This window comes from Mirounga angustirostris, unplaced genomic scaffold, assembly GCF_029215605.1.
Source record: "Mirounga angustirostris isolate CCGP_5_RB_7025 unplaced genomic scaffold, mMirAng1.0.hap1 SCAF_16, whole genome shotgun sequence".
Classification (NCBI taxonomy): domain Eukaryota; kingdom Metazoa; phylum Chordata; class Mammalia; order Carnivora; family Phocidae; genus Mirounga; species Mirounga angustirostris.
Window position 1 is genome coordinate 28,070,690 of NW_026991724.1, and position 27,570 is coordinate 28,098,259.

At 46.1% G+C, this 27,570-nt stretch overlaps 1 protein-coding gene across 2 annotated transcripts; it reads left to right on the forward strand.

The window, feature by feature from the left end:
- The first annotated feature begins 1,025 nt into the window (after positions 1–1,025).
- Positions 1,026–27,450, forward strand: CES5A (carboxylesterase 5A). 2 transcript variants are annotated; one of them, XM_045891102.3, is made up of 13 exons: positions 1,026–1,149; positions 2,288–2,492; positions 4,531–4,669; positions 6,295–6,428; positions 6,859–7,012; positions 8,490–8,594; positions 10,340–10,444; positions 11,768–11,908; positions 14,861–14,929; positions 16,389–16,536; positions 23,648–23,797; positions 26,181–26,253; positions 26,349–27,450. In XM_045891102.3, exons 1-13 carry the CDS (start codon positions 1,077–1,079, stop codon positions 26,572–26,574), a joined length of 1,722 nt encoding a protein of 573 aa, XP_045747058.1. In that variant the 5' UTR covers positions 1,026–1,076; the 3' UTR covers positions 26,575–27,450. The 2 variants fall into 2 exon arrangements, with proteins under 2 accessions (XP_045747058.1, XP_064436557.1); XM_064580487.1 differs by lacking the exon at positions 1,026–1,149 and having other exon boundaries at positions 2,293–2,492.
- The last annotated feature ends 120 nt before the right edge of the window (positions 27,451–27,570 follow it).

Below are 27,570 nucleotides of genomic sequence, written 5' to 3' on the forward strand. Positions count from 1 at the left end.
GCCCCTTGCTCTGCCTTTGAGGAAGGCTTTCCCTGCCTGTCGTGTAGAGTTCTGTATCCAGCAGGCACATAATACCTGCTTGTGACAACCCCGCCTCCCTCAGGAGGTGACTCCTCTGGGAGACCTGTGCATTAGATTGATGCTTCCCAAACCCACCACTGATGTTGTTCAAGTCCTGCTCCCAGATCTCCAGGGGGGCCGAGCAGAAGGACACAATTTCAACAAGTACCCCACATAATCTGATTCCACCCACAAAACCCCAAGCACTTGGGAAGCCCCCTCCTGGACCCTTTACCCTGAGGGCAGTGTGGACCCTGCTGGAAGCAAGATGGTGATTTTTCTGGGTCCTGAGCCGGATCTTCAATGACCCCCCAGAATGCTAAGGACGGGCTTCAACAGAACCACCTGCGTATAGGAATTTCACCTCTTTGGGCTTGTCTCCTCGTATTTACGTGGGGGTGCTGGGTCTAGATCAGAACTGCAGACACAACTCAAGCCAGTAGAAATACTGCATTGGGCTCATATCATGATTTTTAAAAATTGAGGCCACATATAAAAATCAAGAGAGATCACTGACTTCTGGTTTGGTGTACCTACATTGTCATAAGCCAAATGTTCGCTGGAGTTGAGAAGTCATTGCCCCTTTAAGAGAGGGCATGTGCTGTGTCCCACAGTCCCCACCACATCCTATTGGGCTCTCTTGGCCAGCTTCCATTCACTGCTTGTTTGCTGCCTTCCTGGCCCCTGCAGGGGCTGGAGTTAAGGTCTTTGACTTCCCTGATCCCCAGCGTCCCTTGTATTTGTCCCATTCCGCACGCCCAGGGCCTGCCACATTATCCTTCCCCAGCTTACAAGTTAATCATCAGCTTCTCCTTATGTAAATCAGAACAGGAAAGTCTTGCTTGGCCAATTCCTCCGAAAATCTTGGTCCGCTGCCTCTCTTCACCAGCCTGGTGTCCTGTGTCTGCCTGCTCAGCATTTGTCTGCAGACAGGAAGCCCTTTCTTGTCCCTGACGGAAGCTCTCTGAGGCCAGCTGCGGCCGTGGAGGTGCAAGGAGTCCAGGCAGGCCAGCCGGATGAGCGGGGAGTGGGGGCACCGGGGCCAGACCCTGATCTGGGCTGTTTGGGTCCTTGCAGCTGCCACCGAGGGTGAGACACCCTGTGGGAGAGGAGAGCCCTCAGAAGTTGGGGTAGGGAGATTTCCTCACCATAGAGGATTTTCCACTAGTGCAAACAAACCCATCTCTCGGAGGTCCGAAGGCTCATAAAAGGCTATGTAGTAACCTCGGGGCACCTGGCCAATGTCCTGGTGTTACTGAAAGCCACCACCAGCCCACCCCCCCACCCCCGCCAGAGTCTCCTTTGTGGGAGTGGGTAGAGCGCAGAAGACCCCGGTCCTGTCCGTGGGTTGCTCACACCTTGTCAGAGCCTGGAGAGCCCTCTGTCGGAGGCACCGGGGAGGGGCTAGGATGGAGCCCGAGCTTTGCACTGCGGCCCGCCTGGACAGGACGTTCTGTATTAGAATGACATTAGAGCGGGTAGCTCCAGGACACCTGAGTCCTGCTCAGTAAGTAGCTGGCAGTGAACTTCTCAGCACTCCATATTCTATGTGGAGACCGAGAAGCTTGCACTCTCGGGTCCCCAAAATGTCATCCTCATATCCCCGGAGGCGGATGAGCTGATGTCAGGTGACAACATCATGCGAACTTTTTACTTTCGTTGATGTATATTCATTTTCATGTGTATTCAGAAACATAGGCCTAACTCAGCCAAAGCCCAAGTCCATAGCTGTTACTGCTTGGGAGTCCTCTGGGTAAGATTTTTAAGTTTATTTAAATTTAATTTTAAGAAAAACCAAAAAGCTAGTAGTCATATAGGGGATGCGCAGACAGGCCAGCAAGTGTGCTGATGGGTATGAAGACGACTCTGGGCCAGATGACTTTGTGGGATGCTAGGGTCTGCAGAGCCTGGCATCCATCAGTTCCAGAATAAGGGAAATTTGCTCGGTGGAAGGGAGAGCTTCCTTGTTCCCCAGGGTGACCCGGGCAAATTTTGGGGCTCGGTGTTGTGCTCCTAGGAGAAACTAAGTCGGTGCTCTGATGCAGGTGCTTTCTAAGCAATCTTGAAAGAAGCCCTGGACAGGGGTTCATTGACAGGGAGTCTAGCTACTTCCTGTTGCCCAGCCTCTGGGCTGAGAAGGAGTGCCCCCAGTGAGGGGAGCTCCTAGTTGGGCTCATTCCGATTCTCTATCCAGCCACTCCTGATTCCTCCCTGTGTGTTCCCTCAGGGCCAGCCGCGGATGCACCGATGAGGAGCACCAGGCTGGGATGGGTCCGGGGGAAGCAAGCCATTGTGCTGGGAAGCACCATGCCTGTGAACATGTTCCTCGGGATCCCCTACGCTGCGCCCCCTCTAGGACCCCTGCGATTTAAGAAACCAAAGCCTGCCTTGCCCTGGAATGAGCTCCGAGATGCCACGTCCTACCCTAAATTGTAAGAGCAGGCTCAATCCTGTGGTGGAATGTGACCTGGGCATGGGGGCAGAGTACTGAAGGGGAATAAAGGTCATGCAGCTCCCTGGGAAAGGTGGGGGCACCAAGGAGGAGGAGGAGGGGTGCGGAAGTGGACAAGGGCTCCAGTAATCCCATGGCCCCCCAGCTGGCTAATCAGCAGGATCACTGGTGGTGGTGTTCAGAGCACGCAGATTCCTTGGGCTCCCTTCTTGGGACTTCCTGAGTCAGAATCTCCAGAGCTGGGCCCAGGAAACTGGTTTCACTGGAAGGTGTCTAGTGATTTGAGGACCAATCGGCTTTGGAAACCACTGTGACGGACTTACTGAGTCTTGGTCCAGGTGTTTCCATGTCACCCCCCACCTAGGCTTAGTCTCCAGGGTCCAGACTGGCTTTGGGGTGAAGAACCACCCAAAAGGGATTTCAGCTCTAGTGCTCTGTGCCTAATGCAGGGAAATCCACAAACACCTGTAGAATAAATGCGTGTGTCCTGGGTCAGGAGCCCCCCGTCATTGCAAATGTTCAAGCTGAGGTTGGTGAATCGTGATGAGGACTTAAGCATAGGTTGGGAGGTGAGACTTGAAAATCCCCCAGAATCTTCTGATGCTCAGATTCTGGGAAGTCCTCAGGTTGGGCCACACTGGTTCTTGGTTCTTGGCCTTGGGGTCCCAGGCAGAAGGAGTACCCTGGTGCCAGGAAGCTGTCTAAGCCACAGAAGAACCCATGTGGCCCAGGGACTGAGGACACTAAGCTGAAACTCATCTGTTCCTTCCTTCATGTATTCATTCAACTAATATCCATTGAGAACCAACTCAGTAATTGCCTCTCTGTAAGGCCCTGGGGGCACACAGTGGGCTGGTCACAGTTGCCCTGAAGGAACTTGTAGGCTGGTGGGGGTGGTAGGGGCATAAATAATAACACCGATTAAAATATAGAGTGACAAGGGCAACCTTTTAGGGGATCAGAGAAGGATGCTGAGAAGGAACCACCTAGTCTAACCTTGGAGGGAGGTCAGGGATGGCTTTGCTGAAACCAGTGAGGCCTTGATTTCTCATAAACAATATACAAAGGGGCAAAAATGCATAAGCACTTGTCTGAGTGGAAGAGGCATATGGGGGTAAATTTGCAGTGATGGTTTCCTACCGCCTAAGCTGTACACTCTTCTATTAAAAAAAATTAACACTAATTGAGCCCTGAGAATATTAGGAATCACATATATTGGCCTCACTCAATCCTACTGTGTCACATGCTCAGTCCTAGGGACTGTGAGGTACCGAGGTGACTAAAACAGTTTTTAGCTGCTCACATTTGAGTGGAGGAAGATGGTAACACTCATGTGCAAGTCTAGGAGAACTTCAAGGGAAGAACACAACATATATAGGTGTTTCTAAAAAGCTGTGGTCTAACTGGAGAAATCTCAGAAGGCTTCTTGGAGGAGGTGGCACTTGTACCGAATCTGAAAGACAGGGAAGAACATGAGCAAACAGCTATGAGCAGAGAGCAGTCTGGGCATAGGGACCAGCTTGAGCAAAGGCTCGGATACAGGAATCTCCCTGCACATCTACCTCCATTGGTTCCTGGTGGAAAGGCCTAGAAATGTCCTTTTGTTCCTCTGGGGGCAGAAAAGGGAGCTGCTAGAGCAAAGCCCTTGCTATGTAACCTAGTGTCTTGCCCTCTAGGTTGGGGAATTGTTGAGCCATGTTGAATCTTTATGTGTGTGTATCTGAATTGTGGTAGTGGCTGTAGGCATGGGTGAGTGCTAGAAGTTAATGATACAATTACTCTGCACGACGTGGTTTCCTACCCAAAAACCAGATCAAAAAGAATTATAGTGTGTTTCTTTGTCTGTGCCACCATGGCGGGGGCCGGGGAGCTGATCAGACTTTGTACCAGTAGCTCCCATATGCCTCTTCCGCTCAGACACGGGAGACCACCAGGCCTCTCTGTGGTCACAAGGCCTGTCCCCTCCCAGGCGAGTTAGCCGACAGCAACTCTGAGGATTTCTCCTTCCTTCCTCCAAGGTGCCTCCAGAACTCAGAGTGGCTGCTCTCAGATCAACACTTTCTCAAGGTGCATTACCCCAAATTGGAAGTGTCCGAAGACTGCCTGTACCTTAACATCTATGTGCCCGCCCATGCGGACACCGGCTCCAAGCTCCCCGTAAGGCTGCCTGTCATGCCGGGGCTCCAGCTAGCGGGTTCTTGCCCAGGGACCCAGGCACAGTGGCTAGAATCAATCCTACCCCCTGTTGGGTAAAAGGGAAATGTAATCACTTGACGCATCAATAACTCTTAAAAAGTCATTTAATGACAGATTCACTTTATCTTCCTTTCTGATTGCTTCTTTGTTGGCAGTGACTTGACTTGACCTTTGATTTTTATTTTGTTTTGTTTTTCCCCTCTGTTGAGTATTTAATGGTCTGTAAACATTTAGAAAGACACTGCTTAAAAGGACCCTGATTTTCTGTTTGCTTGTTTGTTCGGGAAATCCTTTTTTAAAAAGGATCATTTCATCCTCCAATTTTTCTGTTTGCAGTGAGGACAGGTAATAATATTAAGTATTTCATTTAAGAATGTAAAATATCTCTGTATAAGTGAACAGGAAAGGTATTAATTTTTAACCACACCCTCCTGTATCCTGTCTCCCCTTCGCCAGTGCAATGGGAGACTCAATCTGTTGGATCCTAACAATATGTATTGAGCACTGACTATGTGCCAGCCACAGTATATTATCTCATTTAACCCCCACAGTAACCAGTGGGTAAGGATTATTGGACCCATTGTACAGATTAAGAAGATGAGGCACGGGGATGGCATAAGTGACTTGTTCCACGTCGTACACACAGTAAGTGGCAGGTCCGATGCCAAAGCCAGGGCTTTCTTTTTCCTCAGTGGCTTTATTCTCTTTTCCCACCCCAAGAGTTGTAGTCCCTAGTATGACTTTAAAAAAGAGAAGGGCGGGGCACCTGGGTGGCGTCATTGGTGAAGCCTCGGACTCTTGGTTTCTCATCAGGTCGTGATCTCAGGGTCGTGAGATCAGGCCCCATGCTCAGTGTGCAGTCTCCTTAAGATTCTCTCTCCCTCTGCCCCTCCCCACCTGCACGCTCTCTCTCACTAAAATAAATGAACAAATCTTTTTTAAAAAGAGAGAATGGAAAGGATTTATTAATAAGTATATCAATCCTGATGGTACCATGTGAATGTTTAATGTTCCCCAGTCCCAATTTTTCTAATCAATATAGTAAAGTTTTCGCACTTCTCTTCCCTGTCATCTCTCCTCGCTTCTCTTCTCTCTGTAGGTAGGGGAAGGGGTGAAGTTAAAACAACTTAAGTGGTTTTTGCTCTCCTACATGGCTTACAGTGATTTCCTTCTTCCTATGGATCACAAGTTCAGAGATATTTAGTTAATACTTTCTGAGCACTTGAAATTGTTCTAAGAACTTTAGATGCAGGATCTTGTTTAAAATCTCATGATAACCCATCAGTGAGATACTTTCATTCTTCACATCTTACAGATGAGAAAAATGAGCCTCAGAGAGGTTAAGTAATCTGCCCAATGTCACCCAGCTCATCTGTGGCAGAGCTGGGAATCAAACCCAGGAGTACCCAGATGCCAGAGCCCACAAGCTTACCCCTGGGCCTTCTTCAAAAGACAAAACCTCTGATGCTACTTAGAAAGGAAAGTGAGATGCTTATATTTCCCTAAAGAAAGAAGGTCCCAGCATGCATGGGGAGGGGATGTGAGTTTCTGGCAGGTTGCCTAGAAAGGTCTTCTCCCTTCCACAGGTCATGGTGTGGCTCCCTGGGGGTGCCTTCGAGACTGGCTCAGCCTCCATCTTCGACGGGTCCGCCCTGGCTGCCTATGAGGATGTGCTGATTGTGACCACCCAGTACCGGCTAGGAATATTTGGTTTCTTCAAGTGAGTGTCCCCACGTGACTGACACCCCGGATCCCCAAGGCACAGCTGTGGGCAGCCATAGGGGATTCAGTGCCCAGCCGCCTAAGGAGGAATGAGCCTTCAGTGACATTGAACAAATGTGACCCAAAGTAGTTAGGTAATTTTTGCAGCAGGAAGAGATTAACCCCCAAGTCTTGGTGGATTAAAACAACAAAAAAAATCTTTCTCACTCAAGTAAGGTCCAGCTGAGTGATCATGACTGACAGACATCTTTCCATGTGGTCCATCAGGGACCAGGGTCCTTCTATCTCATGGCTCTGCCCTCCTTAAGGGCCCAGACCCTCTGCATTTGACCAGCAGATGGACAAACAGAGCCTCCACCTCGAACTCCTTGAGCTTCAGGAAGCAGATTGACATCCACTGAGCATTCTCACCCTGCCTCTTGCCCCAGCACAGGGGACCAGCATGCTCGGGGGAACTGGGCCTTCCTGGACCAGATGGCCGCCTTAACCTGGGTCCAGGAGAACATCGAGTTCTTCGGTGGGGACCCACGCTCTGTGACCCTCTTTGGCGAGTCAGCGGGAGCCATAAGTGTTTCCAGCCTTGTGAGTTCTTCTCTTTGGGGGGCTTGAACGAACCTCGGTGGGAGAGGTCACAAAAATGAGGACCGTGAATCACTCGTGGCTGATTGGTACTTCATGTCGAACAGACACCTTGTCTCCCTCAAGCCTCCCATCGTGAGTTAGCGGCTCAGTCTCCTTTCGTGGACAAGAGCTGTCATCAGGAAGAGTTTAAATGAACTGCCCAAGATCACCTAGTGAGTAACAGTTTGAAGAAAAATCCCTTATATTTATAGGGTCGAAGCCCTGGACAGGTAATTACTCGTTTAATAGAAAAGCTCAGTTAAAACATAAAGTAACAAAGGACGCACATAACATTTTATTTCAACTTCCAACATAAAGTGTGCATTTCTCCACCAATGGTTTGATACGGTGCCATATCTTTTCAGGGTCAGTCTGTTGGCCAGAGATCCACCGTGGGCTCTGGGCATAACCCCCTCCCCCCAGATTCATTGTCCTCTAACAGCTGCTTTAGCTTCTTTACAGCGAGCACGAACTTGAGGTGCCTGCCTTGTAGTCTGTGAATACAGCGTGCTCATGGAAGCTTCTGCTGCCTCCCCACATATCTTATACTCTTACCTTGTTCACACCAAATTAATCTGACGGCGGTATTTTTCAGCTACTTGCCTTCATCAAAGGTTTCTTTCCCCAAACATAATTTTGTTTTCTTTTTACATGCATACTTCATTGGTTCCCACGATATTTCATCGATTAGGTCATTACAATAGCAAGTGTAAATGACAAAGCAAGTTTGGGAGCAAATGCACCTTACTCGTGGCCAGAAACCGGTGGGAATAGAAAGGTGTGTGGCACTAAAAAACAGCCCTCTGGCTCTGAGGGGTCGGCATCTCCTGGGCCTCAGCTAACAGGTTAATCACAGAAGGCAGTTACATGGAAGTGGGTTAAGAGAGCTTCTGCTGTATAGCACTTGACAATATACAAGATATTTTTCTGTCTTCAAGATAACTCGATAAGGTGAATTAGAGTAAATCAACTTTTACATATATGATGACAGCCGCCATTTCCGGAGTGTGTAGTATTTGACCAGGCATCGTGCAAAGCCTTCTGCATTCGTTACTTCTGCCCTACAGAACAGTTCTGTGATATGGGCTCCATTTTTCCTTCTGGTTTTGCAGGGAATAGATTGATGCTCAGAAATATATAAAAAACTTGCCTGAGGTTCTCCAGCCAGGAAGTGAAGGAGCTAGCACTCACACACTAGAATGTTTGACCTCAAAGTTCCTGGGAGTTTGGGGCTCAGAGAGGTTAAATAACTTGCCTAAACTTTCATGGCTCGTCCTTGAATCCCCAAACCAGGGCTTTTTTTTTTTTTTCTCCTGTATGTGTAGAGCTTTTAAGGAGACTTCCTGGGAAGGTTTCTTTAAAGAAGGATGGGTGGTGTGTGTAGTGGATGGGGAGTCCCCTGCCTGACTTCTCCTGGTCTCCTGTGTTCTCATTCCAGATTCTATCCCCCATGGCGAATGGCTTATTCCACAAAGCCATCATGGAGAGTGGGGTAGCCATCATCCCTTTCCTGAGGGCCCCCGATGATGAGAGGAATGAAGATGTAGGTATATTGTTAATACCTCTCTAGCTTCCTCTGCTTGGTCAGGGGAGAACGTGGTTAGGTGTTGATAGACCATGTGCTTGGCCGTCCTTACCGACCATGGCCAAAGAATCCGATGCTGGCCAAGGCGAACCTTACTGCTTCATGGAAGGCCTGGTTCAGGAAGTAGTTCTCCAGCGCCGTCCAGCTGGTGCACATGAATGTGTGTGCGTGCGTGTGTACATGAATGTATATGTGATAGTTCTTACATCTTATTCACTCTTCTTCACCTGGGATATATAACTCAGTCCCCTGTGTGATATATACTTCATTTCCTGTACCTACTCCATTCCACCTAGAGTACTATGTTAAGAAAGATTCTGAAGCTGTTTCCAGTTCAGTGGGAAAGAACACTGTGACTGATGCATGTTGTCTGGCATGAGATTGTAAGGGGACGGTGAGGCATATGCCCCAGACTTTTGTCATCTGTCATCTTGTTTAGTGCTCTACCAAGCAGTGAGGACCTGGAGACCAAGGTCTCTGTCTCTTTCACGTCCCAGCATAATGCCTAGGTTCTAGTAGGTGACTATTGATGTTTGCCGAATGAATGAGTTAACAAATGAGCTGATTCAGTCAATGAATATTAGCACAGGGCTGTGGAGCCATCTCCTGGGGACTGTGCATTTTAGTGGTATATTTGCTTAAACACCTTGTAGAAAATAACGGTGTACACCAAGAGCAGAGACCTAGAGATATGATATTGTAAACATACCCTCAATACACAGGGAATATTGATTTGGAGAACACGATATATCAGCTTTCGGTTTGTGCACATACTTATTCATTCAGCACACATATATTGAGTGTCCCTTGTCCCCCCAGCTCTGTGTTAGAACTTGTAGGCTTATAAATGGAGACAGGCCACACTGACTTGAGAAGACCATCATCTTTAACCTGGAGTCCAGGAAAAGTCTGGGAGGTGGTCCTTGAGCTCCTACAGTTGTAGGCAGATTCTGTATGTTTGTGCATTTTCCCAGGGAGAGGGTTTGTAGTTTTCATTGGATTTTCAGAGCCTTCGTGACTCCCAAGCACTTAGGGACCACCACTTTCAAGGGAAAAGTGCTCAAGGAAAGTTCAATGACTGGGAGAGATAGTGTTTAGGAAAAGGTTAGGAAGAGCAGGTGGGAATCCGTGACATGACAGGAAATTAGAGAAGGAGGGAGTTCATGAAAGGACATCTCAGAGGAGGTGGGGATGAGTGAATTGGTGGGAGACAGAAAAAGATGTTCAGGGTTTTCCAGGCTGCAGTGGGGGTGAGGCTGAGCAGAGCTGACAAGCTGAGACTGAGCCAGAGTCATGCCTCAGCATACAGTTAAGTCATGCTTGCAAAGCTGCTCCTCACTCTTGGGGCTCCTGAGTTGGGCTTCTGGGCTCAGTGGGGCCTAGTGCCATGGAGTCAATGTCATAGGACTGGTGTCTCCGTGACCAGGAAGCTTGACTCTATTCGGTAGCCACAGACTGACACACCACCTCCCCCAGCTCCAGCTGTTGCTGAATATGGCCAGGAGGGTCAGGCAGGAGCGTGAAGAGGTCCAGGGCCAGCCTGTCCTCAATGGGTACATTCCATTACATGTACATGGGGGTGGGGAGGGGCAGCAGGCTTCATATATGAGGAACCAGCCTGGGGCTGGATCAAGGACTCTTTTCAACTTTCATTTTCTTGGCGGCCTTCATTGCTGTGCTCTGACCCAGTCCTCTGGAAATAGTTGCAGGTGATCGCGCATGTCTGTGGTTGCAACGCATCAGACTCCGAGGCCTTGCTGCAGTGCCTGAGGGCTAAATCCCCCGAGGAGTTGTTGGACATCAACAAGGTGAAGACGGACGGGAGGGTCTGGGGGCCGAGAGACTCCACCACTCTCTTACTTACTTTGATTTGGGACTTTGGAAAGATGGAGGTTGGGATTCAGAGTAATGGCCATAGAAACACAAGGTAGAATATGTAGAATATGTAGAACCCTGGTAGGTAATTTAAGGAACTTGATGGGTTGGGGTGCTGCTTAGCCTGGAGAACATCCAGGAAAATATGAAGGTTGTCTCTAAGTCACCGGGAAGAGGGACTGCACCTGTTCCACATGCTGCCAGAAGTTAATTCAATGCCAAGAGCAGGAGTTCTGTTAGGAAGCCATTTTGGCTTGGTATAACCAAGAATTTTCTAAAAACACGGTTGTCTTCAAAACAACCAGCTCCTAGATAAGGTAGTGTGACACCCACCTCTATAGGTATGCAAGCAGAATCTCGATGACTGCTGACAGATTTTAGTCACTGGATGATTCATTGGACCAAATGAGCTGTTATGTCCCTTCCAATCTTGAGAGCTTCTGATGGTCCTTGGAAGAGCGAGGTCATTATCTGTCACATTCCAACATTTGTTAAGTAGCTATTTGGCGTGGATGAAGTGTCTGCTGTGAGCAGTGCTGGAATCTGGGAGCTGGTTACAAAGTCCTTGACCTGATGTAGTGTGAAAGGTCTTCTATGTACTCCCTTCCACCCCTATTCCCAAACAGAGACCCCAGAAAACCATGGATAGAGCCAGGTGTTGCTTCCTGAGACCCAAGAACTATCCAGCCAAGTCGAAGGCAAAGATACACCAACCCCCACTACTCTGACCACCTCCAGCCCCCCACACCATGCCTGCCCCTAGCTCACCACTCTGCCCATTGCATTTGGCCAGTGGTTCTCAAACTTGAGCGTGCATCAGAATCACCTGGAGGGCTTGTGAAACGAGTTGGCCGGGCTGTACCCCCAGAGTTTCATATCTAGTAGGCTTGGGCGGGGGCCTAAGAATTTGTTTCTAACAAGTTCCCAGGTGATATGCTGATGCTGCTGGTCCAGGACCCATACCTTGAGAACCACTGTTGTAGGCTCCTGTCTTTTTTAGGTAGATACTAATTATTATCCTCATTCAGCAGATGAGGACTCTAGGCAGGAAGCTGAGCCCCTTTGCCCAAGTAAGTGGCAGGGCTGGGCAGGCAGCACTCGTGCCTTGGGAAGGGCCAAAGGTGGCTTATTTTTCCTTTCTTAATGCAGTTTGACCACTGCTGGAGTGGGTTGGCTCTGCTGGGCTAAGGGTTTGGGGGACAGCGGATTTTAGGAAAAGAAACAGATGCTGATTTTTCTTTTCTTCCTTATTCCAGAAAACCAAGTCTTTCACTCGAGTGGTTGATGGTTTTTTCTTTCCTGATGAGCCTCTAGACCTATTGACTGAAAAAACATTTAATTCCGTTCCTTCTGTCATCGGAGTCAATAACCACGAGTGTGGCTTCCTGCTGCCCCTGGTAAGAATCCCAGCTGTCCTCCCTGTCGCTCCCTCAGCCGCGAGGCAGCTGTGTGCTTCCAAGCTGAGCACTCCCATGCAGGACGCCAAGTGCTGTGAGGGAGCCCGGCAGCCAAGGACGCAGAGACGCCCCTTCCTCTCGCTCAAAGAGGGTAACTGAGGATTGGGGGCAGCCGTAGCCAGTGTCTGCCCTGCTCCTCATATAAGGCTTATAGAGAAAGAAACAACTCTATAAACAGTAAGGGAGGATGGGATCCATTTGAGCTTTGATCAAAACATTACAAAGGATTGTTTCAAATTAGCACAGTTACTATACTTCAAAGGTGAAATTCATGCAGGTTTGGAAAATTTCAGGCCTTTACATTTTCACGTCCAGCCTCAGTTCTGGCATTTTGACTTCCAAGAGAGCTCCCGAGGTTCGTCCAACTTGCAAAATTATTGAATCGCTTTAGTCATTCAACAAGTATGAATGGAACGTTTGCTACCTGCTCTACACTCTTGGCAAAACCCAAGCGTTCAGGGGTGCCTGGGTGGCTCAGTCGTCAAGCGTCTGCCTTCAGCTCAGGTCATGATCCCAGGGTCGTGGGATCGAGCCCTGCATCGGGCTCCCTGCTCCGTGGGAGGCCAACTTCTCCCTCTCCCACTCCCCCTGCTTGTGTTCCCTCTCTCGCTGTCTCTCTCTGTGTCAAATAAATAAGTAAAATCTTTAAAAAACCCCAAAAAACCCAAGCATTCAACACTAAACAAGTCACATGGCTCCAGCTTTCAGCAAGCTCCCATCTGAGTGAGGAGAGCAGATGAAATGCAAGGTTGAATAGATGGTTTCAGGAAGGGGCAAGTGCTATGAAGTACGTAAACTGGTAGAAGATCTTTAGGGAGGAGAAGGGGTAGAGAGGAAAGGCTTCTCTGAGGAGGGATCGTTTGTGCTCGGGCTGAATGCTGAGAAGGAGCCATGATTCCTTGACCCTGCCATTTAAGAAGCCCCTCCTGATTCGAAATAAACTTTTCATCTGTCCTCAGAAAGGAGGAATGCTCAAATTCATAATATCACCATGGCTCAGTTAGACCAACCTCCTCCTTTCAAGCTGAGAGAGATGCGGTCATGAAAGACAGAGGTCTGCCACGGTTAGACGCTAGTTGGTCCCGTTTAGAGCCAGAACCCTGAGTCCCTTGGGCTGTCAAAGGCACGTTCTGCCATGATGAATTTGACCTACAGAGCAATGTTTTGGGGTAAGTGAGGGTGGGGATCTTTCTCTTCATGTTGTAAATGAGGCAACTGAGTCACAGATTATGGCGTAAGGAAGGCCCTTCAGTACTTTCAGGTCTGTGCCAGAAAGAAGAAGGCAGGTGCTCCTGATGACAGCCACCACCACCGTAACCACTGCAACCGGTCCCAACTGCCTTCCGCGTGCCAAGTGTATGCCATCGGTGCGACAGCTTGCAAACAGGCATTGGGAGTTAGAGAAACTTAGCCTCAGAAAAGCTAAAATTCCTTTCCAAAGTCTCCCAGCTGGGGAGGAGACAGTGGTGTATAATTTTTTTCATGCGCTTAGGCTCTGCCATTAAATGTTGGGTTCTCTGTTAACCTGCTGTGTGACCTTAAGTGAACTGCCCAACCTCTCTGAACCTTTATTCCCTTAATGTGTGAAATAGGACTGGTCTTACTACCTGCTTCACAAGTACCCATCAAATAGCCTGGCATATAGCAAGTGCTCAGTAAATGTTAGATATTGGAATTATTCAAGTGGTGCCATGATATTTGGTGCCCAGGTCTGCATAGGTCAGGAGGCTGGGGCGGTGCTCTTATTTCGTGTGACCTTGCAATTACATCCACTGCTGGCCATTGGAGACTGTGGGTAATCCTCCAAAAACAAATCTCAGCTCCTGAACATATAGAGAGGTTCTCAGTAGTTGAAATATACTTGTGGATAAATTGAATGACCCTGGAGATTCCCTCAGATGCCAGGAGACGAAGTTGTTTAAATATTTACCCTGGTGATTTATTATCCTAAGATTTTCAGCAGAAAATGTCAAAGAGAAATTCATTTGACAGCTGAAGAGTACTTTTACCCTCTCATATTTTTAAGCTGTGGTACTGGCCAGGGAGGCGTCAGTTAGCAAATAATTACCCATAGGCTCATACAGAGCCTAGGTTCTTAACCCCCAGCCTGGCCACCTCACTGGCTGTGGGCAAACTGCTGGCTTCTCAGAGGCCCTGATTGCAAAGGTCTTGAGAAAGAGAACCGTAAGTCACTGGCTTTGAGATTTTCTGGTCTCTGTTTGGACTTGATGCCAAAGCCAAGGTGTAGGCTGTTATCAGTTTGCCAAGGCCGCCGTAATAAAATACCACAGACCAGATGGTTTAAACAACAGAAATTTATTTTCTCACAGTTCTGGAGGCTGGAAGTCCAAGATCAAGGTGTCAGCAGGTCCAGTTTCTTCTGGGGCCTCCCTCCTTGGCTTGCCTTCTTCCTGTGTCCCCACATGGTCTTTCCTCTGTGTGCACGCATCCCCGGTGCCTCTCTTGTGTGTCAGAATTTCCTCCTCATATAAGGCCACCGGCCAGATTGGATGAGGGCCCAGCTAACGTCCTCTTTCTCATTTAATCACTTCTTGAAAAACCCTCTCTCCACATGGTCACATTCTGAGGTAGCGGGGGCTAGGGCTTTAACATGGGAATGTGGGGGCAGTGTCAGCTCCTAACATGGCCTTTCCACAGAGCAGCCACTCGGGCGCCACAAGACCACAGGTATGGCAGGGACCGGCGGCATTTTAGCAAACGTGGGAAGAAGAAACTTCATTGCTCCACCAACCCACTGAGGCTGCTCCTGCATGTCGCCCCTGGGGGTTGAACAGGTTCCTGCTCTCCAGCCTCTTTTCTTAAAAAGCAGGCACTCTGACCCTCAGAGAGACCGCTTTCCCTTCTGGTGACCTGAGGTGCTTCTCTCCACAGAAAGAGTTTCCTGAGATCCTCGGGGGCTCCAACAAGTCTCTCGCCCTGCACTTGCTACACACAGTCCTGGTAAGTGAGCTTGGGCAACTGATTTTTCAGTCAGCTGAACCCTCCTTGGGCCACTCTCAGGAGAAGGGACGGGGGCTATAGACGTTCCTCATTTGCTCATTCAGTGAATCTTTGCTAAGTATGGTTCCACCATCCCTTATGCAGCCTCAAAATCCAAGGAGCTCTGAAAACCAGCCCACAGGGCAGCCACACTTGCCCCAGCCGATATGTGGCCACTGGTCCTTATTGTTCCCATTCACGTCATTCATCCCACTATTCACGTGCTTCTCTGCGGACATGGTAATGTAGGGGCTGAAGGGACCACCCCCCAGAGCATGTGACATCATATGCAGCCTCGGTACTGAATCCGCAGACCGTGGGGTGGGTGGAAGGAGGAGGCACTTTGGCACAGTGTCTAACAAACCAGATCAGAGGAATGTCCAGAGGTACCAGAGGTACCAGAGCCACGTGGCTCCCTCAGGGAGAAGGGCCTTGAGGAATGAGTTAGGTTTGTCCGGCTCGTGGAGGAACAGGGGCCAGGGGCTCTGCTGGTCATATAGTCCAATCAGGGGCACTTGCACCAGAGCCTGGAGTTGCTCTGGGCCTGATTAAAAACACGCAGCCTTCAGAGGACCCGCTGAATGAGTCTGAGCAGTACTCCCTGGTGTGCTCTGTACTGTCTCCAAATTCCAAAGAAACTTCTGCAGGGCTGTACCTGTTTTCATGTGGCAAGTGGGAGGATTGATGGCCCAGGTGCCATAACTTGTCCCAGCATTTCCCAGGCTCCCAGATCCCCAAGAACATCACCAGTGTGGCAGATCCTGAATCTTCATGAAGTTTACTTTGCACTGGCCAGCATTTGTGCTTGGGGCAAGTTGAGGGATGGAAGCCTGGGAGGCAGCCCCATCCCAGGTCAGAAAAGCACAAAATGCCCTGTTCAGGGATTTGGCAACGGGTCTCAGGGGAGACTGACAGAACTGAAGACGGGCTCTGTGCCAGATAGCACGTTTCTCATGTAATCCTCTGAACAACTCATTTTTTATAGATAAGGGAACTCCAACAAGAGACTTGTTCAAATCAAACAGCAAAGGACTGGAGGCAGCACTGCTTCCAGAAGCAGGGTCCCAGTAGCAGTACAAAGGTCTACACTCAGAAGAGTCCTACATTTGGTTGACAGGGATGGCTGTTTCTGACATCTCAGAGAGGCGTGCGCACTGTGATTAGGAGCGCACAGTCTGGCTGCAGATAGACTTGCAGAAGAATCATTGTTGCACCGGTTTGGACAACCACTTACCCTCCCTGGGCCTCAGTTCCCTCATCTGTGAAATGGGGCTAATTTTGATATTTGCCCCATAGGGTCACTGTGTGGATTAGATGAGACAATGCACGTAAAGACCCCAGAATCATGCCCGCCCAAGCAAATGCTCAATGTGTTGGCTGTTGTTGACCTGGGTCTCCTGTGACCATGATTTTTTTACAGCACATCCCCAACCAGTATTTATACCTTGTGGCTGATCAATACTTCTCCAACAAGCACTCCCCAGTTGAGATACGAGATAGTTTTCTGGACTTGCTTGGAGATGTGTTCTTTGTGGTCCCTGGGTTGGTCACAGCTCGATATCACAGAGGTGAGTCTCTGAGTACCCCCACCCCCACCCCACAGCAGGGTCACAGCCCAGCAAGGCCAGTGACTGCAGAGAGTCTTGTGGCCTGATGACTGGCCACCTGCTCCACCCTTCTGTTCCCTCAGTGAGAGGGAGTTCTCAAGAATGTGTGGGATATAACCCTGCACACTGACCTTTGCAATTCCTGTGCCTTTCAGAGTTCAGGGATGTTGATCAGTTCTGTTGTTTCTGTTTCTTCTCCTTCAGGACCATGCAAAAAATTCCCACCTCCCCATAATTTGGGGGGGACTAGTTTCCCAGACTCCTTTCTCTTTGGAAGTGTCTTCCCAAGCACTTTAGCTCTAAGGAATAGTGGAGCAACCAGAAAGAGAGTATTATTTGGGGGAACACAAACCTTGTCTCCCCTCTCCCTGCCCTAATTCCTTCTCTCTCTCCTTCTCACTCACTCTCTCTTTCTTCTATTCCCCTTTCCTCATCTTTCCACAATTTTTTTTTTACCAAGAGCCTACTATGTGCCTGACAGTATTCTGGGCCCTAGAGATACAGCAGTGAACAAAACAAAGACTCTGCCACCATGAAACTCACATTCTAGTGGGGGAGATTGATAACAAACAAGTAAAGATAGAATATGTATGTGTTAGATGGTAATATAAGTAAGATAAAACAGGGCAGGGGATAGCAGTTGCAGGGCGCTGTGGGATTCTGTATCATAAGGTCTACGGAGGTGATGAGGGAATGAAGACCAAGAATTGACTCTTGAATTTGGGAACACAGAGATCACCGGTGACTTTGACAGGAACTATTGTGATGGGATGATGTAGATAAAAGTCTGGTTAAAATGGATTCAAGAGAAAATGAGTATACTGATCTTCAGAGAATACATCCCAATCTCAAAATCTCAGCAGTGGTTTTGGAAAAAATGAATTAATTGATTTTAAAAATTTATATGGAAATGCAAGTATAGCCAAAACAATCTTGAAAAAGAATAACAAAGTTAGGGGGCTTACAAGTCATGTGATTTCAAGTCTTATTTTTGAGATGCAGGAATTAAGAATGTCTGGTATTGGCTGAAGGATAGACAAATAGAACAGAGTGGAGAGTCCAGAAAATAGTTAGCCAATTTTTGACAGAGACGCTGAGATAATTCAGTGGAGAAAGGAAATTCTGTTCAACAAACAGAGCTGGAATAACTGGATATTTATGTAGAAAAAGTGAACCTCAACACCCTAACTCACACTATACACAAAAATCAATGTGAGATGAGTTGTAGATCCAAATGTAAAAGCTAAAATTGTACTTAAGCAAAATTAATATATATATATTTGCTCATCAAAAAACACTGTTAATAATGTTAGCAAAAATAGTGGAGGAGGGAATTCCAAAAATCCGTCCCACCACAAAAGCAATGAATAAACTGATAAGTACTGTCAGAATCAATTTTATCAGAACCTGGAAACAAATCAAGGGTTTATAGCAAGCAAGTGAACATTTAATCAAGATAAAGATCCTTGAGTCTCAGTGAGAGAGTGTGGCATTTCAATTTACTCTGCACCATTTCCTGCTACCAGCTAGGCAGTGGCCTTTAAGACAGCAGCCCACATTTAGAGTATAGGCTCCTAGTACTGGAGGGAGAAAAAAGGACCTTATACTCAAAGAATTGTGGTTTTTTCCTTTAATCTATCTGCTGGCTCCCTAAACAACTAAGTTTAAGGGGATTGCTTTTATTTCACCTAACCCAGAACTGTCTCAGGGATTAGGAACCTACCTGGAGGGCATTTTTCATCAACATTTAAGGGTAAATGCATTTGCTGGGGGCACCTGGGTGGGTTCAGTTGGTTAAGCGTCCAACTCTTGATTTCAGCTCAGGTTATAATCTCAGGGTGGTGAGACTGAGCCCTGTGTCCAGTTCTGCACTGGGCATGGAGCCTGCTTAAGATTCTCTCTCTCCCTCTCCCTCTGTCCCTCCCCACCCCTGCTCACATGCACACATGAGTGCATGCTCTCTCTAAAAAAAAAAAAAAAAAAAGTAAATGTATTTGTTGCTGCCACCAGAGGCAAGGGATAACAGTTAGAATAAACAATAGACAACACTTAGGAAGAAAAGCTGGGCAATGGAATGCTCTGGGAATAAAGGTTTGAGAAGCTCCCTCATGTTCCTGGGAAATTAGAAGGCCTTGTGCATGTCCAGAGTGGGGAGAATGCTCAGAAAAGGCCTGGGATGGCCCTAAGCTGTTGTATCTGGTTGACCTGAAGGCTATTCTCTTACAGAAAGTGGAAGCTAAGTAAGAGTTGTAAACTGTCTAGCTGAGTGTTGAGGGTGTGCTTCAACACACACAATGCCCATCTTCAAAGACTGGGAGATTTTGTTTGTTTGTTTTAGGCATTTATGAAAATCTCAGCTGACTCATAAAATGATTAGTTGACCACGAAGATAACAGGAGAAAAAAGACTTTGGTGGTCACACATGACGAAGAACAGTCAAAATTAGTACAGAAACATTTCTAAACAAGCTAACAACAGCAACCACAACAAGCAGTAACAGTAAACCATGGCAAAGGGGTAGAATCTGATGTTCAGAGTTGCCACGTTATAATATTCAAAATCTCCAGTGTCCAACAAGTCATGCAAAGAGATGGGAAAGTATGGCCCACAGACAGGAAAAAAGGAAATTAATAGAAACTGTCCCTGAAGAACCCCAGACATTGGATTTACTAACCACTTTAAGCCAACTATTAAATATACTCAAACAGCTATAAAGGAAACCACATATAAAAAATTAAAGGAAACCATGAAAATGATGTTTCGCCACATAGAGAAGCAATAAAGAGAGAATTTATAAAATTATAACAAGTAACAAGGTCCAAATAGACATCTGGCATTGTGAAATACAGCAACTGGAATGGAAAATTCATTAGAGAGACTCAATGCAGATTTGATCACGGAGAAGAAAGAAACAGAGAACTCGAACATAAATCCATTGAGATTACCCAGTGTGAGGATCAGAAAGATAAAGGAATGAGGAAAAATGAACAGAGCCCAGGAGACCTGTGGAACACCATGAAACATCCCAACATATGCAAGATAGGACTTCCAGAAGGAGAGGAAAGAGAAAAGAGGTAAAAATAATATTTAAAGAAATTATGATCAAAATGTCTCAAATTTGATGGAATTTGAATCCCAAGTAGGAAAAACTCAGAAATCCACATAGAGATATAATCAATCAAACACCAAAACCAGAGAAATTCCTGAAAGCAGTTAAGGTGAATAGACTAATCATGTACAAAGTAGTTTCAATAAGATTAACAGCTGATTTCTCAACAGAAACCACAGAGGCCAGAGGCAATAGAATAACTTATTCAAAGTGCAGAAAGAAAAAAAAGCCTGCCAACCAAGAGTTCCATATCTGTCAAAACTATCTTCAAAAATGAAGGGGTAATCAAGACATTACCAGATAAACAAAAATTGAGAGATTTTGTCACTAGTAAACCTGCCTGAAAAATGCTAAAGGGAGTCCTTAACACTGAAACAAAAGGACACTAGACAGAATCTCAAATCCACAAGAAGAAAAAAGAACACTACTAATGGTACTTACATTACTTATGTTTACTTATAGAAGTCAGTATTGTCTAATGTCTAATGTCTCCTTGTTTTCCTATATGATTTAAAGACAACTGTACAAAATAATAATTATAAATCTATGTTTTCACATACAATGCATCAAGATCCAATCTGTGCCAATAACAATATAAAGGCACAGAGCTGTAAAGGGGGAAAGCTTTTGTATACTATTGAAACAAAGTTGGTATTAATTTGAAATAGATTATGATAAATTAGGATGTTAATTGTAACCCCAGGGCAACCACTTAGAAAATAACTAAAAATATGTATAGTAAAAGAAACAAGAGGGGATCAAAGTGGTACACTGGAAAATATTATGGTAATGGAAGACTTGAAGAATAGAAAAGTTATAAGACATATGGGAAACCATTAGTAAAATAGCAGAAGTAAGCCCTTCATAGTCAGTAATTATACTAAACGTAAGTGGATTCTCTCAAAAGGCAGACATTGCAGAATGAGTGGATTATAAAAACAGTCCAACTGTATGCTGTCTACAAGAGACTCACTTTATTTTCTTTTAGTGGTTTTTAAAAATTTTTTTAATTGTTAAATCACCATACATTACATCATTAGTTTTTGATGTAGTGTTCCATGATTCATTGTTTGTGCATAACACCCAGTGCTCCATGCAGAACGTGCCCTCTTTAATACCCATCAGCAGGCTAACCCATCCTCCCACCCCCCCTCCCCTCTAGAACCCTCAGTTTGTTTTTCAGGGTCCATTGTCTCTCATGGTTCGAAGAGACTCACATTAGAACTAAAGACACAAATAGGTTGAAAATGACAGTGGATTCTTAGATATAACAACAAAAGCATAATCAAAAAAGAAAAAAATCCAGATAAATTGGACTTCATTAAAATGAAAAATTAATGTGCATCGAAGGGCAATATAAAGAAAGTAAAAAAGACAACCTGCAGAGTGGGAGAAAATATTTGTAAATCATTTATATGATAGGGGTCTATTATTTGGAATATACAAAGGACCCTTAAAGCTCAGCAAAAAACCAAACAAGTCAATTCAAAAATGGGCAAAGGATTGAATGGACATCTCTCCAAAATAGATATACAAATGACTAATAAGCACATGAAAAGGTGATCAACATTATTAACCATCAGGGAAACGCAAATCAAAACCACAGTGACATACCACTTCATACCCACTAAAGTGGCTATAATTTAAAAACCAACAAACAAAACCCAGAAAATAACAGTGTTATTGAGAATGTGGAGAAACTGGAACTCTCATGTCCTGCTGGTGGGACTGGTAAATGATAAATGCAATGCAGAAAGTGGTTTGACTATTCCTCACAAAATTAAACATAAAATCACGGTATAACCCAACAATTCCACTCCTAGGGATAGACCCAAGATAATTGACTAGCAGCTGGTCAAGCAAAAATTGTACATGAATGTTCATAGCAGCCTTCTTTAGAGAGGCCAGAAAGTGGTAACAACCCAAAGATCTATCAGTTGATGAATGGATAAACAAAACGTGGTGTACACATAAGATGGGTTATCATTTGGCCATAGGAAGCAATGAAATCCTGACACCTGCTACAACGTGGTTGAACCATGAGAACATTATGCTAAGTGAAAGAAGCCAGACACAAAAGGCCACATGTGTGATTCCATTTATATGAAAAGTCCAGAATAGGCAAATCCACAGAGACAGAAAGCAGTTTCCAAAGGACAGGAGGGAAGGGCAAATGGGGAGTGACTGCATAATGGGTCCAGGATTTCTGTTTGGGGAGCTGAAAATGTTCTGGGCCTCAATAGTGGTGATGGTTGTACAACATTCTGAATGTACTAAAACCTACTGATTTACATACTTAGAAATGGTTCAAGTGGTGAATTTTATGTTATGTGTATTTTACCTAAAACAAAAAACAAAAAACCCAATGTTGCTACAGAAAGGAGAAGGCAAGCCACAGACTGGAAGAAAATATTCACAACATAATTATCTGACAAAAACTTCACATCCAGCATATGAGAACTCTTACAATTCAATAATGAAAAGACAAACGTTCCAATTACAAACGGATAAAAGGCTTGAAAGGACACTTCACAAAACAAGATATAGGAAAGCCTCTTTTGGCGCATGAAAAGTTACTCAACATTATTAGTCATCAGGGAAATGCAAAATAAACTCCAAATGAGGAAACCATGTATACCTACTAGAATGGCTAATACTGAAAACACACACCATACCCACAAGTACTGTGAAGGATGTGGAATATTCAGAAGTATCGTGGACTTCTGGAGGGAATGTAAAATGGTACAACCATTCTGGAAAACTGTCAGTTTCTTATAAAATTAAGTGCACACCTACCCTATTACTCAACCATTCTACTCTTAGGCATTCACTGAAGAGAAGTGAAAGCTTATGTCCTTCCTTACATATGGACATTAATAGCAGCTTTAATCATAATAGCACCAAACTAGAAGGAACCCAAAAGTCTATCATCAGATGAGTGGGTAAATATATTGTGGTATATTCATGCAATAGCATACTACTTGGTGATAAAAAGGAATCAATGACTGATACATGAAATAACATGGATGAATCTCAAAAACATTACACCCAGGAAAAGAAGCCAGACACACAAAAGTATATATATTGTGCTACTCCATTTATGCAGAGGTCAAGGACAGGCAAAATTAATCCGTGGTGACAATCAATAAACGGGTTGATTGTCTCCTGGTAGAGCGGCCACAAAGACACACAAGGGAATTTTCCAGGGTGATAGAAATGCTCTGTATACCTTGGCATGGTGGTTACAGGAATGTGTATACACTTGCAAAAACTCATCAAATCATGTCATTAAAATCTGCACTTTTTATTGTCCATAAATGACACTTTAATTAAGAGAGAGAGAGAGAGAATGAGGGAGCAGAGATAATGAGTATTGTAGGGTCTTGCTAGAAGGGATTTAGAGAGATAAGCCAGTAGCCAGAGGGGAAGCTGAGACCAAGAGTATGTATGTGTGTTTGTGTGTGTCTCTGTGTGTGTGCGCGCGCGCGTGTGTGTGTGTTAACGGGAGGCGTGTAAGCATGTTGGCTGCTAATGGCAGTGGTCCCGTAGAGAAACATTGATGGTGCAGGGAAAGGTGGGGGTGGGGAGGAATTACAAAGCAAAGACCTTTAGCAGAGGAGAAGGAATGTTGGAAGCAGGGAATAACTGTTCGGTTTGTCTCCGGACAGTTGAACCAGAATCAGTGGGAGGAAGTCACAGGGAGGTAGATCTTTGCTCAGTAGGAAAGGCTTATCTCAGCCTGCCCTGAGGGGTAGTGAGCTCTTGTCACCAGGGGTGCAGGGGCTGCTGTGGCAAGTACTAGCCTCCAATAAGGAAGAGGGAAGTTAGCAGAGTTCAAGTCACCTATTGTCTCTGAGCCGTCCCACCCACGGGTGTGGAGGACCTGCTGGGTGGGGATGCGGGGCCAGCCTCTGTTCCCCCACGCTTTGCCCTGGCCACAGGCCCTCTCCTATCTCTGTGCAGATGCTGGGGCACCTGTCTACTTCTACGAGTTTCAACACCGGCCCCAGTGCTTGAAGGACACAAGGCCGACTTTCGTCAAAGCCGATCACTCTGATGAAATCCGCTTTGTATTTGGAGGTGCCTTCCTGAAGGGCGACATTGTCATGTTCGGTAAGGAACAGGCTTTGGGGGCGGGGTGCTTCTGCTCTTGTGGGGACTCGAGCTTGGGATGAGCTGGGGAGAAGCCCCTCCCCCCACCCAACATGATGCCAGAGCCCTGGAGTACTGGTGGGTTAGAACTTAGTCTGTGGTTTACACACACAACCATTCCCTGGAAAACGCCCCCACTCTTATTTTTAGAAACCAAGATGAAAAGGAGTTGCCAGCATTGGCTTGATGAGTGTTTCTCTTTGTGCTAAAGCCGAAAGGGCTGGGCAGTTGGGGGCACTCAAGCGACCTAATTTCTTTTCTTAATTAAAACCACTTTCTTCCTTCTCTCTGACCACTGGTCTTACCCTCCCTGCCCTTTCCAGACCTGTCGATGAGGCTACCACCCAGTGCTTTAAAAGGCAAAAACAAACAAACAAACAAACCAAAAACCAAAAACCATGTTTTTCATAATTCCCGAAGTCCTCTGGACCCAGGTGGCCTAATGTAGATGCTTGTGAGCTGCTGCTAGTGAGGTTAGCTCATCCATTCCTGAATTTATGACCTGCGCAGGGCCTAAAATAAGCCAATCAGGTGAGGTTATCCACAGAAAAAAATTACAGCAACTACATACTACAGATATCACTAAAATATTTTGTTAAAGAAATTATACAATACAGGCTCTTGACCAGTTCATGCTGGCCTCTCGACGATGAGGACCGGGCCTCCGCATAAATACGTTTGTGCGCTGAGGTTTATTTGTTACGTCATTTATTCATTCCCATCCTTATAATGCAGATAATAACACAACTACCTCTTAACTACTAGGTTGTCATAAGGATTCAGTGAAAATTCTCACAAGGCACACAGTGAGTGCTTAATAAATGTCACTGTACTATTACTCAGCAGCCATCACCAAGCTCATACTGTGGGACGGGCACAGGACTGTCCACACGGGAAAAAATGAACCACATGTGTGTCAAAGTGTAAATTCCTTCATATCTAGGGGCGCCTGGGTGGCTCAGTTGGTTAAGCGACTGCCTTCGGCTCAGGTCATGATCCTGGAGTCCCAGGATCGAGTCCCACGTCGGGCTCCCTGCTCGGCGGGGAGTCTGCTTCTCCCTCTGACCCTCCTCCCTCTCATGTTCTCTGTCTCTCATTCTCTCTCTCGCAAATAAATAAAATCTTAAAAAATAAATAAATAAATAAATAAATTCCTTAATATCTAAAGAGCTCCTAAAACCAGTGGGGAAAGAACAACCCAGTGGAAAGCTGGCTAGCAGATACACATAGACAGTTTATGGAAAAGGAAACATGAGTGACTTTTAAGTATGAAAATCCACTTGACCTCACCCATAACAAGAAGATTGCACACTAACCTTGACTGAGGAAGACTTCTTCATCTATCAAGTTTGGGAGGAGCAATACATTTTACATAATGTATTTGAGCAGGTGTAGGGAGACAGACAACCTCATATATTAATGCAAAACTCTACCAAATTTAAAATGCAGATGGTCTTTGCCCAAGCAATGCAACATCTAGAATTTTTTTGTGCAATTATACTTGCACACAAGCAAAAGTATAGACACACGCTGAAGCATTGCTTTTACCAGCAATGATGAAAACGTGTAAAGATCGAAACCAATGTAAAGATCCACCAAGAGAGTACTGCATACATGAATTATATATTCACTTGTAATTGCATATGTACATATTTATGCATTATACATTTAGAGAACAATAAATGGCAATAAATGGTGGGTTTATAGGCGACAGTATGGAACTATCTCCTGGATACGATTTTAGTAAAAAGAAAAAGACGGAGAATATGTGTTCATATTATACTGAGTGTGTAAAAAGGTGTCCGCTTAACCCCTAGTACATGACTAGGCTGCCTTTGGAGGGCACTCAAAAAGCTGGTAGCTATGGTTGCCTCTGAGCCTGGGGACTGGGTGTCTGGAGAAAAGAGATGGGAGGGAAATTTATTGTCATTAGATACCCCTGCTGCATTTTGGATTTTGTACTTTGAGCAAGGATTACTTTCTCAAATAAAGAAATGCAATAATTAATTAATTGCATGAGGTGGGGAGTGGTGGAAAGAGACACAGAGAGAGGTGGTCTCTGTCCCCAGGGAGCTCGCAGCCTCATAGGAATGACTGGAAAAGCACTGGCTAGATGGGGAAGCTGCATGTTCAGCCTCCTCCAGCATTCGGAAGCCACGACTCCTTGGGCGAGTCCTGGCTGCTCTGGGCCTCAGTCTGTGCAGATGCAGAATGGATGCATTGATTGGTGGGCTGGTGAGGGGATCGGCGGGAAGGGAGATGTGAACGTGATTCAGCATACCCGAGTCACCTTGGCCTCCTGGTGAATCCGTGAGAGCTGGATTTTGTGATTGTCTTCCTTCAGAAGGAGCCACCGAGGAGGAGAAATTGCTGAGCAGGAAGATGATGAGATACTGGGCCAACTTTGCTCGGACCGGGTAAGTGAGCCGCGCCCACCACCCCCCCCCAGCCTCCCCCACATTCAGGGGTTGGAGGATGGAAATCTCACCCCCGTCTCTGCCCTCACTTCCAGGGACCCTAACGGGGAAGGCCTGCCTCTGTGGCCAGCCTACAGTCAGAGCGAGCAGTACCTGAAGCTGGATTTGAACATGAGCGTGGGACAGAAACTGAAGGAGCAGGAGGTGGAGTTTTGGTCAGATACCCTCCCCCTGATTATGTCTACTTCCACAGCCCTCCCTGGTCCTCCTTCCTTACTCTCCTTTTCTCTGTTCCTGCCTTTATTCTTCTCTGCTCCTTGAGAAATTGTGTGTGATTTTGGTTTTCCTTCTTCTGCAATTTCCCCCATGATCATTAGCTCCATTTTTGTGTTTAGCTACTTTGTGAAATCAGCTGCTTTTACTGATGTTTTATGGACGTGGGGAGGATCCCTAGGGGACTTCTTTTCTATATCAAACAATGCTGCTTGTCTTGGAATGCTACCAGATCTCTTCAATAAATCTGCAGGAGGGCCAGCCTATTGGTTGGCATCATAATGATCTTGTTACTAAGAGAAAACAAAATCAGAACGTGAAATATGTATGGGGAGCAGAATTTAATCCTGTGCTCAAAACTCTCCCCCAACCCCCAGCATCCAAGGTGAAGTGGATTTCCTATCAGAGGTGTGTATTACCTGAAATCTGAGTGCTCTAACTGCAATCCAGGCAGGTGTCAGCCACAAGCCAAGCATGGATGTCTTGAACCTCGATGGCTAGAACTGGGTCTTTCCTCCAGTGGGGGAGGAGGGGGTGGGGCGGCCAGAGAGCCTCCTTCTCAGCAATGGAAACCAGAGGTCCATCAAGGTCAGGAGCCAAGGAGTCAGACACCTGGTGGCAAAGTCAGGTCGGGTGGACACCGAGGAGAAAAAATGTTTGCCTGATGGGGCGGAGACTAATCTATGCTTCCATAAACCTACACTGGGTGCCTGATGTGTGCCAGACATATCCACACTGGGGCTACAGTGGTGAGCAAGACATGCCCTCCACCAGGGCTAAGCAAACACACAGTAAGCAAACATTCACACTAGTGAATAGCTGATGACATACATTGGATAAGATCACTCAGAGTAAGGTGTTGTATAAAAGTATAACAGGGGGATCTAATTTAGAGGCAAGTCTTGGGAGGTTCTCTCTGGAGAAAGGATGAATTAAAGTTAACCAGATGATAGGTAGGGAGAATGTTGCAGTACCATCATTCAAAGGATGCACTTTTACTTTTTTTTAAGATTTTATATATATTTTTGTTTGTTGAATTGAGAG

Bases quoted from the DNA above. Each gene is read 5' to 3' on its own strand.
- CES5A (XM_045891102.3), top strand. From the start codon at position 1,077: ATGAGCGGGGAGTGGGGGCACCGGGGCCAGACCCTGATCTGGGCTGTT. The intron at 1,150-2,287 runs GTGAGACACCCT...GTGTTCCCTCAG, and splicing joins CCTTGCAGCTGCCACCGAGG to GGCCAGCCGCGGATGCACCG. The intron at 7,013-8,489 runs GTGAGTTCTTCT...TTCTCATTCCAG, and splicing joins CCATAAGTGTTTCCAGCCTT to ATTCTATCCCCCATGGCGAA.